At 32.7% G+C, this 12,808-nt stretch overlaps 1 protein-coding gene across 19 annotated transcripts in view; it reads right to left on the bottom strand.

The window, feature by feature from the left end:
• CAMK2D (calcium/calmodulin dependent protein kinase II delta) overlaps positions 1-12,808 on the bottom strand; it is a 321,617-nt gene that overhangs the window by 43,740 nt on the left and 265,069 nt on the right. For 12 of the 19 annotated variants that reach the window (XM_045991913.1, XM_045991861.1, XM_045991946.1 and 9 more), the window contains exons 9-13: positions 11,588-11,682; positions 8,767-8,889; positions 7,866-7,949; positions 7,378-7,420; positions 3,731-3,768 (exon numbers count right to left, since the gene is read on the bottom strand). In XM_045991913.1, the coding sequence (XP_045847869.1) occupies positions 3,731-3,768; positions 7,378-7,420; positions 7,866-7,949; positions 8,767-8,889; positions 11,588-11,682 (383 nt within the window). The remainder of the gene's footprint in view (positions 1-3,730; positions 3,769-7,377; positions 7,421-7,865; positions 7,950-8,766; positions 8,890-11,587; positions 11,683-12,808) is intronic. The other 7 variants (XM_045991877.1, XM_045991929.1, XM_045992001.1 and 4 more) reach the window with 1 other exon arrangement.

Below are 12,808 nucleotides of genomic sequence, written 5' to 3'. Positions count from 1 at the left end.
GTGTTTCTTGACAAAGTGTTACTCCTTTGCTTTTCTTTCCAAGTGCTACTGTTGAAGATTGTTTGGTAATATCACTCCTTTGCTTTAACATATTGGGGTTGACCTTAAAGAAAGATCATATCACAACGGAAGCCACATTGTGAAAGCAGCTCAGGCGTCAATAAGTATTATAATGGGTGCACAGAGAAAAATCAAGGTAGACAAGCGACCACTTGAAATCACATCTGAGTTTGGGCACTAAAGGATCAAAAACTAAACAGTAAGAGTCAACATTCATTTAAACTCATGTATGATAACTTACATTATGGTTACCAAACAGAAGTATAAATTAACATTCATTCTCTTGTACTACATTATCTACTACTATTTTCTTTACATATTATCTAAAGGAACACATCCCATCATTTTAGTATAAATGTTCTTAAGGGTCTCAAAGAGAAAAACGTACTGTATAAAACAGATAAATACCAAATGAGTTTATAAGCAATTACACCAATTTAATTGGACTTTCTGGGAGTTTTTTTCTTTTGTATTTTATACCTGAAGATCATACTGAAACCACTACTGGGAAGAACATAGAAGGTTAAAGAAATTAATTTAGGTATATAATATTTTGCTTTTCTATTTATTCACATTTGTGTGATTGTCTGGTATCAGTATTATTTAAATAAGCTATCACATTATGCTCTGTGACATGCAAGAAAAGAGAAAAATTCTGGTGCCCTTTACTGAAAAGCTCTTTAAATGTTAAGCCATCAATCTCTATTTTGCAGATGGTCTAAAATTTTTCTTTACATAAAAGTGTACAGAATTTAGTATCAAATTTGTGAAACAGCCAGAAAGAGATAAGAGATAATGGAATCTATTAAGAAGAGGTCAAAATTTAGTACTTATGTTAGTATGAAATACATGATAAAAAAGGAAGGATGCACACACAAATAATTTCCTGTCAGGAAGAGTGTGTGGCAAAACACAGATGACTTCTTGTCAAATGATCAGAAGTACTTATAATTAAAGCACCACATGTATGTATTATGTTATATTCAGTTTATATCAGTGGATACAAAAGTAAAAGAGGAATATATTGAGATACTTTTACTTCTTTTTTTTTTTGAGATACTTTTATTTATGTTTTGAGAGAAGAGACTTGATAGTTTTCTAGAATGGTTGTGAAGAACTGATTTCTTCCAGTGAAAATGTCACGCATGCACACCTATGCACACATACTTCTCTGCACAAATGTATGCACACACATACAACACACACCCCTAGACACATTCACACACAGGTACACAGTGTATACACACTACCAAGTCAACCTTTCCAATCGAGGGCCATTCTTCCTGGATGAGCTATGCTTTATTGTCAGGCATGGCAAATAGAGGAGTTAAATGAATATGAGCCACAACCACCGCTTTTAATTGTGCTTAAATGTACAGTTACAAACTTTTTAAGTTAATGTAAAGATAAACTTAATGATCTTTTATTACTATGGGAAGTCTTTTGAAGGTACTTGTAATTTTAATTAATTAGTTGAAAAATAATAGAATTTCTAAGTAAAAGTAGAAGTAAAAGTTTTCTAAGTAAAAGAACTTCTAAGTAGAAGACTAGGAGGACTTCTTTTTTATTAAAGAGTCAAATATTAAATAGGAGTTAAACTACAAGCTATCCTTTAAATATATAAGAACTTCTGCTTATGAAATGTAGTTATTTCATGTTATAGAAGCTATTTTTCTTTAACAAAACTAAATCAAACCAGATATTTCAATAACTCACTGAATTACTGTTATGAAGCATGGGAAAGATATTTTTATTTCTCAGGTGTTAAGGTTATTCAGTTTTGAGGTTAATAAATGTTTCCTCTATGAGATGCTTAACTAGGATGGGTCCATTGTAAGCTTACTTTCACACTATTTATAAACTTCATGGTAGATGCATTATAGTGTATCTGACCTAAAAATAACTCCTGTTTTAGTAATCATGATCATCACTTAAAAATAATCCTAGAGTATTCCTTCACTTATCATTAAACAGGCATTAACTATGTCATGATCTCTTCGGTGTCAAGAGAAAACTGAACCCTGGTCTTATAAAAGATCCTTTAATAGCACATGGATAAAGGTATGAACTTTTTACATATTTTAGAAATTCAATTTCAAAGATAAACAGTATTATGTGAATGTGGGTACTGTGTTTTGATAGTTAATTGACACTGATGTGTAATGATCCTACACTTTCTCCACTTAAACTAACTTAGGTAAATAAGACTGTTTTTATTCCTAAGTGTGAATTTTCACAGGAGGAGAAATCTGGCAGATAGAGATCCTCACCATCATCTGAACACTCGAACTGGACTTCCTTTTCTGAATTGACCAGTCAAAGAGAAAGGAAAAGAAAAAAATATGACCGGTTGAATTTTTAAAGTATCAAAGCAAGGAACACAGAATAAATTTCTCTTTAAAGAGGAGCTACAAGTTGTCTAGAAGAATAGAAGAGAAAAAAGCTCCGGAAATGTTTCTTTCTATATAAGGATAGTAGTAAAAATAAGTATCTTGATAGGGATTGTGGCCTCTGCATCACTGAAAGGTACAGAAAAACACACAATGAAACATTTTGAAAATTTAAAATATCATATTTTCACCAATGTAACATTGGGAAAAAGGCAACATCAACCACCATTAATGAAATTGAAACTGAATAAACTAAGCAGAAGGAAGAGAACTTTACAGGTTGAGGAAAGCAATTGGTAAAATGCAAATGCCATCTTAATGGGAATCACAAGTGCGTGGTAACCACAGCTCTGGAAATTCCCAAATCACACATAAACAGGAGGTGAAGAAATGATTGGGCATGAACACAAGATGTGATAAATGATCTTCTATGTTATATTTTCAAAATGAACTGACCAACTAATTTTAGGTCAAGTTCAAATGTTAGAATATTAACTAATTCCAAAGAATGTTCATGAGGAATGTACACATCTGTCCTTGGAAGAGAAAGAAAAGGATTAAAGAAACAAAATACTTAGGGAATACTCCAGAAAGATAACAAACATAATTAAAGTTACATTCAATCAAAGATAAATTCCCATGAAACAAAATAGAACAAATAGAAAATAAGTCATATTACTTTCTTTAGAAATCCAAGAAAGCCAAAAGATCCTGTTGTTATCTTTCCTGGAAAATTTTTCTATAATTTTTCAGAATATTCACCTTGAGTATGTCTCAATACCTTATGATAGAAGAGCAAGAACAATTAAGACCTTTATAAAAACTACCCAAGCAGAGAAATTTAATCATTTAACATTTAATTTCCCAGACCCTATGACTTGATTTTTTTTTTTTTTTCAGTTTATACATTTCAGCAGACTTCAAGAGCATAGCATAACTAGTTGCAAAGCATTTGGTTTTCATTGATTTTCAGGTCACTGTGGTAGTTCAGGACTGTAGTAAAGCAGAGAGAATTTAGACATTCAGTTTTTACAACAACTCCATATAAAAGTATTATTTTGTCAGATTATTTAATTATAATAAAATAGAAAAATATACTTTTTCTTGCCATACATATTAGTCACCTTTACATATTATTTTATACTTCAACCTGTATCCTTTATAGGAACTATAAAAAATACAAGCTGTGAAAACTCACAAATTATATTTAACATTTAAAAATGATCCAGCATCTGAAAGTCAGTAATGATTTTAGGAGCACCTGTTTAAGTTTAACTTACCTTTACTCCATCTGGTTTCTTCAACAAACTCTTGGCTGCTGCAAAATGAGAGAGTAAAATCATTTCAGTGAGTTATCCACAGAAATCCATGCCAGGCAACAAACGAGGTTATTGTTTCCTTCTACCACTTTTACTGAGTTATGGCCAACATATGCCAAATTATCAAGGTCACACTGATGAACACGCGCTTACAGGACATTGAAATACAGTATCGCTTTTCTTGGTTTTGCCATATCAAATTTAGCACTAAATTCTTATTTAGTTCACTGCACATAATCGGACACTTTGCCAGTTATGTTACTGGACTTTATTTCACTGTTGGTTGTGAAAAGGATACTGGAACTTTAACTGGACTATGCTTTTGTAATCCAGAAAGTTGCTTTCAGTCTTCAGACATTAGCTGACAGATTATATTACATGTTCATTCATACCACAAGTATGGTGACCATGTCAGTTCTGCCACTTAAGCCCCTCTTTCTAGAGGTTTGAAATTTATTTGTGAACATTTGTTCTGGCTAAATAACACCCTTTTAAAATATATGTATTTGAAATCAGAGCTTTCATTTTTACAAAAATTGATATTAACTGTATTTAAAATAAAAGGGATATTATTGGTCAAGAGCAAATTTTTAAACAGCATAGGACCTTTAAAAAAAAAGGCACGATGTCTTCCTTTATACTTCAAAATCAGAATATAAGGCTTTCATAACCAAAAGCCTTTTACATCAAAAAATTAAAAAATCATAAAATTTGAGGTAAGATATAAAACAAAACATAATCTTCCACTATTAAAGAACCACTGAAGTTTATGGTCTCATATGAAACTTCAATTTCTCCAAGCACAGATTTTAGCATTCTTTCTGTTACCGAGCTTCTTGAGTAATCAGAAGGTGAAGTAATCTTTTCAAAAAATATACTTAATGAATGGGTACATTCATACACAGTGAACAGATTATGTAACTGCTAATGACAATTAGTACAGCAAGTGTATAACACTTATGAATATGCAGGACAAAGTATACACCTGTTTCCATTTAATGCTTTATATATATATGTGTGTGTGTATATATATATAAAAAATATAAATTATGTATATGTATGTATATAATTACTTAGTGTATCAGTATAGACTTTGGCATCTGAAATGGAAATACCTAGCTATAATTGACTGCATGAACATGTAATTTCCTGACATCCATTTGATTTGGGATATTATTTTGATATCACTTTGGTATAATTTTAAATTTATTTAAAATACAAAAATGTTAATTATATTTAGTCCTTAGCAACAAAGCTATTAATTTATTATTAATTGACATTGTAAGAATAGTTGCCTTAGCTATAATACCATTTGCCTAGAGTTAAAAAGCAATATTAAGTAAATCCTGTGGCAGTTAATAGGTTAGAAAGCAAACTCAGAATAGTTGAAATTGCAATAGCAAGCAAAGAGAAGACAATGATTCAGGGTAAGCAGGGATTTGGCCTGGGAGATGCAGAAATGTCCCTTTTGGTTACTATTCACCTTACCTCACAAGAAATATATTCCACATAAAGGGAGAAAAGAAAAAAAAATAAAAACAACTTTATAACCATATACTTATGGACAAATTACTATAAAGAGCATGTTTCCTAATGAAACAGATTGAATAAAATACTCAAAACTAAAATGCAATATCAAGTACAAGATGTTGTAACTCGGTCCAAAGTTATTCAGTTGGTTTTGAAGCAATGGATTAAAAAAAAAGTTTGCCTTTCATGTTAAGACATCAGAAACAATGTAAAATTCACATATTAGTCATGAGTTTTTAGTTTACACAATGATGAAAAGGAAAATGTGATGTACACAAAAACTTCTATACATGAGTGTTTTATATATTTAAGAAGGCCCAATTTATGCCTAAGAGTGTATTTAAGACTTTAACAAAATACATAATATTAGAGATTTTTTCAAGTTAATCTTTAATAAAATATGTTAATCATCCTATCTTTTATTAATTCACTAATTTTTGGGCCACAATGAAATATTTATTTGAATATAGTATATATTAGTTAATATTTAATGAGATGATATTGAACTCACCCGTATAACTGTCAACTATATTAATCAACTGTTCATAAAACAGGTAACTTGACAAAGGCAGTAACAACGTTTTATTACACCAAACAAACTGGACAAAATACATACATTTGACTAACACAGTTCCTCAATTTGTAGCATTACTCATTGTATTCTCATCTTTGTTGCTATTTAACAGGTCACTGGAAGCCTTTGGAAAGCCTCCTATAGTTTCACATTATGTATAACTAAATATAATGGGGGGCAAAAGCTGACCATTTAATATAGTCAGGAACAGTAATGAAAAATAGGTTGAGAAGGTTAAAGAACATCTGATAAGGTTATGGATTATCACCTGATAGCACTATAATACCCAGGAGTTAAATATGTACCGGGAGAAATTACTGAAGAATAGCTGGATAATTTGATGTCTCAGATCTCTCTTATATAAACAGTAAGCAAAGTAAAGTGGTAGTATTTTTGGCAAATTTTTTGATAATCCTTCCATGTCTCAATAGGCATTTCACCAAATGCAGCATTCTTGTTTCAGTTCCTCCCCATACATAAGACTAATTAGCATTTACCAAAATTTGATTTTCGGAAACATGGTCCTTTGTGATAATCTATCAAAGAAAGGGGTTCCAAAATTCAAGTAATTTCTGGACATATTTATGTCCATTTTAGAAAGTCACTCCTATAATAAAGAAATGGCTTAGCTTCTTTTATTTAAAAAATTATTTTTAGCATGGAATCATTTATTTATTTATATTTTATTTCTTTTCAGTGTTCCAGAATTTATTGTTTATGCATCACACCCAGTGTTCCATGCAATATGTACCCTCCATGGTACCCACCACCAGGCTCACCCAACCCCCCACCCCCCCTCTCCTCTAAAACCCTCAGTTTGTTTCTCAGAGTCCATAGTCTCTCACAGTTTGTCTCCCCCTCCAATTTCCCCCAACTCACTTCTCTACCATAGAATCATTTTGAGGAACATTTATTATCCTGTGATATTACTTTGAGGTAGGGTCCTCTGTCAATTCTTGAGTTTAGATACCTTTGAAATATGCAACCATTCTTATAGTGTGCCAAGATACAACTGTACTTTTGAAAGAACTTGGGCCTAAGAGAACTGGGTTCCTCAATAATGGTCTTCTTTTAAAAATCTTGCTTATTGGGATTCCCTATGAGAATGAGACAAACAAAAAAATTTTATTTATAGCTATTAGTTGATGTAATATTAATGAACTAATTCTAGGTTTGAAATGCTGAGCTTTAAGAGGAGGAAGTACATATTTTAACTTGTGCGTACCCCAGCTAGGATGACAGGTGGGTTTCACATGCTGCATGGCACTGACCAGTGGAGGGGCTGCTTGAGAGCTCTCGTGAAGAGTGTAGTCACATGCCTAATGTCTCTGTGGAGATAGTACCCAGGCGGATTCCTAACGATAGGCACTGTGTAGAAAGAATCCATGCCATATATTTGCTATCCCTAAACAACAGTGTTTTTCTATTACTAGGTTTTTCTTTAATTCTAAGATGACTACTAAAGAAGAGAGCAGTGAATAAGGAGAATTCTTAATACATGTACCTGAAAAATTCCTTGTAGCCAGCATAGTTGTCAAGATGGCACCCTGTCAGAAAAATAAAGAATATGAAATTAATGTTGCTTAAGCCAATCTTTGTCCTGATTACAGTCTTTGATAACATATCTTCTCCTAGCCTTACTTTCAGCCGGGAGATTTTTGTCTGTTTTTGGTTTTTGTTTCCTGAGAGCAGCAGGTTTATATCTTACATAATGCTGGGGCTGCCCTCATGTGTGTGGCCAGATTCCAATTACTAAGTCATATAGTTATTTTCCTCTGAAGGGAGGAACCACAGCACACACTGCACAGAGATCCTAACTCTTCACTGTAGACTTAACTCCAGTGTGCTATTCCATTTTCTGAAGAGCCAGAAGAATAGGGACTACTGAGGTCTGCACATTTAAAAGCCTTGCTGAAAAGTTATTTTCTCATAGAGAATCTCATTTCTCACTCTGCCAAGTCGACCTCCCCACAAAAATGTAAAATTACTTACCTTTAGCTTTCTTCTAGCATTAAATTTCTTCAAGCAGTCTACAGTCTCCTGTCTGTGCATCATGGAAGCAACAGTAGAACGTTGCTGGAAGAGGAAGAAAGGAAACTTAGGATATTTAAAACATACTAAGTATTACATTATCTCAACTTCATCAAATCTGCATTAATGGTGCCTGAACCCATATGATGAACTTGTGATTATTTACTTGCAAAAAAAGTTCCCTAATAATGGATGACTAGTTTTGCCGACTATTTTTGCAACATTTATCTATAGAAAGTATAGAAATGAATATCAATAGTTCCCCAAATTATCTTTATTTCAATATCTTTAATTATATTTCTATTGGACTGTCTTTCATTTATTTACTTAGGACCATATTTACTGCCCTAACATTTGACACTTAACCCTAGAAATGTACTGAAATCTCTACATTCCTTCCAAATTTCAGTTTTTCTTAGCACATCTAAAGTATATTCAGGCTACTATGGCCATTCTTTCTTGCTAGTATAACTTTACTACAAGCTTCTAAACCTTATCCCCCCCCCAAAGCTGTTTAGTGATAAATAATTGAACTTTGTCCAATATTCTCTACTGGGATGTAGTTAATCTTGGTGTCATTTCTTTGACCTCTGTTCATGAGTATTATCAATAATTGGTAGGGGAAATACTCATTCCTTGTATTACTGTAGGCAATATTCATCCATCTATGTAAACTGAATTTTGTTATCCCAAACAGCAATCATCATTACAAATTTATTTTCTTAAACACCTTGAGTGAAATATTCATTCATTTTTAGTTTCATCTTTTTCTGCAAAAATTATTTTAGATCCATGAAAACAATTTTAAAGAGGAATTTATTTTTAATTTTGCTCCTAAGGTCTTTACAGAATTGTCACTTACACAGATCCATGGGTGTTTCAGTGCCTCTGAGGCTGTGATACGCTTGGCAGGGTTGATAGTAAGCATTTTATTGATTAGGTCTTTGGCTTCAGGAGTCACTGTGTCCCACTCTGGTGATGGAAACTTAAAAAATACAAATTTATAAAGAGTTTAAAAAACAGACACATTCAGTCAAACAGGGAAGAACCAAGCAAACTAATCATTTTCTTAAGTAGTGAATTTCTTCAGACATTTACTTTTTGTAGAAGTTAAATTATATCTACAGATAGATAAACTGATATATAGCAGTATATATCCCCTCTGTCTATATTTAAATATGTTAAAGAAAAATAACCAATAAGGGCTAAATATCTATTCTAAATTGTGTATTATACCTAGTAAATACACTTTAAAATTTAGAAAAATAAACTTAAGAATCTTCTAGTCCCCTCAACGTATCCTTATTTGGTTTGAAAATAAAATTTTATGCAATCTTATGATTATTTGCAAACATCAATAAAGCTGACAGGCTGTCACATGTATTGATATCATCATGCTGTTACACCAAGATTCAAAAGGAGGTACAAAAAAAAAAGAGGTATTACATACTTTTTCATAACTCATGAGCAGGAATAGTAGAGATAATAACACAGCTTCCATTACCTGTGCCCAAACTGACCTACTGCTTGTGGCTATTTGTAATACAGTACTGGAAGAAATCTCAGACTACAAGAACCTTAGCAGGACTCCATCTTAACATCTCAGAAAGTTTAATTTGCCTGATTACAAATTTCATCAAAGCAAAGTTCTTAAAAGGAGCCAGTATTCATACCTTCTCTTAGTAATCCATCTGTACACGAATAACTGAACAATAAAACTATTTATTCTAAGTTTCATTTAAAATTTGTGTTGATAAAAATGCAACCTCATTTTCACGTAATTTATTAGTAGAAATACTACTCTTGATAGGTTCAGAAAAATTTACATCACATTAGTTTCTAAGCAACAGACAGAATATTAGGTCCTTTTCTCAGTTCGTGAATATCTATAGATAATCTTGGAACAAATGTCACTGTCACTGTATCATGGACTTTAGTTCACTTTTAGTAGTTATAAAATGGGTACTTTGTGACCTATGGCAAAATGAAATAAGAAAAGAAATGATAGTGACTCTTTAATACTTCAAATTTTACCAGTTTAACAACTGTCATTTTAATTCCAAATGTTATTATGGGCAGCTGTAAAAACTTGTTAATGATTAGGAGCCACTGAAGAAATATTCAAGGCCGCTCCTTCATGGTGTACAGATCTTCTGACAGCAAAATGGGAGCTGGTTCAGCCTGAATAAAGGTGCGCCTTTTTCTCATTTTTTAAATTTTAACAAAGTCCCTCCTTCACATTGATCAAACAGTGCATCTACATAGTTGTACCTTCCCAGGGGGGTGCCTAGTTGTAGTCTGTAAAAATGATGAATGTGGGGGTGCCAGGGTGGCTCAGTGGGTTAAAGCCTCTGCCTTCAGCTCAGGTCATGATCCCAGGGTCCTGGGATCGAGCCCCGCATCGGGCTCTCTGCTCAGCAGGGAGCCTGCTTCCCCTTCTCTCTGCCTGCCTCTCTGCCTACTTGTGATCTCTGTCTGTCAAATAAATAAATAAAATCTTTTAAAAAAATGATGAATGTGCTAGCTATGGCCACATAAATCATAATTTGGTCCAATTATTAGTCTGACTAGAGTGGAATGCTTCAAAATTAAGAGAGTATACATTTTAAATTCTGCAGTACACACATCCATATGTAGAACGTTTATTTATTTTTTTATTGTGTTATGTTAGTCACCATACAGTCATTAGTTTTTGATGTAGTGTTTTGATGTAGTGTTCCAAGATTCATTGTTTACGTATAACACCAGTGCTCCATGCAATACAGAAATGACATGCTGAGTTCATGAGGCCTGATACAATATAATACAGACTTTTAAAAAACTCCTTTCACTTCCACATTGAGCTTTTAACTTGGGCACAGCAGGATAGACCAATAATGCCTTCTTTTTTTTAATAACCCCACTTAATAATAAATGGAAAGAATCTCCAGACTTTGAACTCTAATTTTCAGAGGGCTGACTATGTGAGGTATACCCAGAGGTAGTGGTAAATTATATTTACAGATATATTTGTCAAAGGAGAGAAAATTATATCAATGAACACAAAGTTAAGCCATAAAGAGAAAATTGATAAGGCCTTACTTTTTAGATTTAGAACTTAATTCATACGAAGACATTAAATATTCTTAACTGTAAATTAAATGTATTAGAATGGTGATTTTCAAACATTTTAAAATTATGAAACCCATTTTTCAAATGAAAGCTTGCATAGAAGCCCATTATAGAAATAGGACAAAAAAAGTCAAGCTAACACAATGGAACCATGTTCTATTTGATACATGGATCACTGCAAAGTACTACTGATATACTATTTAAAATTATGTGATAAACATTTGGGAATATAATTCAACTTAACAAGCAGTAATCATTTCTAAAGCAAAAATCTTTTAATTTTTCTATGTTTTAAAATGCACTCAGATCCCAAAATTTTTACAAGCAAGGTCCTCTTCCTTAGAGACTTCCAATTGTATTTCTTTCCATCCTAGGAGATAGTGAACTAAAAGGAAGTATAAACTGAATACATATGCTACATTCCTTACTCTTTATCTCCCTTTCCCTAGGAGAGAGAAAAAAATTAAGAGAAACAGTTGAAAATTATAGTTAAACCCGTAATGAAAAAATTTGGCTCTTGGTCAAAAGACAAAAAACACTCATCTATAGCTATATGAACATTTATTACATACATCATAAGCTCCAGCCTTAATCTGCTGATAGAGTCTGTGTTGATCTTCATCCCAGAAGGGTGGATATCCCACCAGGAGGATATAGAGAATGACACCTGGACAGAATGAGCATATTAACATAATGTTTAATCATCAGGCAGCAATAAGTTAAATGTGGCAGATTCACAATGACACTAAGCCACACCCATCCAAAGAGAAGAAACACGATATTTGGAAAACTTTCGAAAGACATTCTCTGATCTAATCTGAAGCATTCGGTGGAGGGTGAATACTCCTGTTCTTATACTCAAGAACTCTGATAATATGTGGCAGTTTGAAACATAAACCAAAGAATTCTATGTACACTTGAAAAGAATGTGCTTTTCAGTTGCTTTTGGATGGGAAATCACATATATTTCTGTTACGTGCATCTGGCCTAATGGGTCATACTATCTAATTTCCTTATTAACTTAAGGACCAAAGAATCCTGAAGAGGCATAGCAGGTCAATACCTAAAGATGAAACTCACCTGTCATTCGGATGACATTTTCTTTGTGTCCCTGAACAAGACTTGTTTTGTGGCCCAACATAGGCTCTTTCCTGGAAAAGGTTACATGTGCATTCAAGAAGAATGTGTATTCTATTGCTTTTGGATGGAATATTCTGTAATTATCTGTTAAGTTCATCCAGTCTAACATGTTTAAGGTCAATATTTCCTTACTGATTTTCAGTGTGGATGATCTATCCATTGATGTAAATGGGGTATTAAAAACCCCTACTACTACTGTAATGCTATCTATTTCTCCCTTTAAGGTCTGTTAATATTTATTTATTTAGATGCTCCTATATTGGGTACATAAATATATACAAATGTTATATCCTCTTGTTCGATTGACCTCTTTATCATTATGTAATGCTTATTTTTGTCTCTTATTTCAGCCTTCATTTTAAAGCCTGTTTTGTCTGATACAAGTATAGTTATTCCAGCTTTCTTTAGGTTTCCATTTGCTGACATAGTTTTTCCCATCCCTTCACCCTAAGTCTGTGTGTCCTTGGATCTGAAACGAGTCTCTTATAGGCAGTGTAAATTTATTTATTTATTTATTTTCCCAATCCAAACAACCACTCTATGTCTTTTGATTGGAGAATTTAGTCCATGTGCATTTAAAGTAATTATTGATAGGTATGTATTTTTGTCATTTTGTTAATTGTTTTTGTAGTTCTCTCTGTTCCTTTTTTGTC

Source organism: Meles meles, chromosome 2 (genome assembly GCF_922984935.1).
Source record: "Meles meles chromosome 2, mMelMel3.1 paternal haplotype, whole genome shotgun sequence".
Classification (NCBI taxonomy): Eukaryota; Metazoa; Chordata; class Mammalia; order Carnivora; family Mustelidae; genus Meles; species Meles meles.
This window is presented reverse-complemented; position numbering and strand designations above follow the sequence as displayed.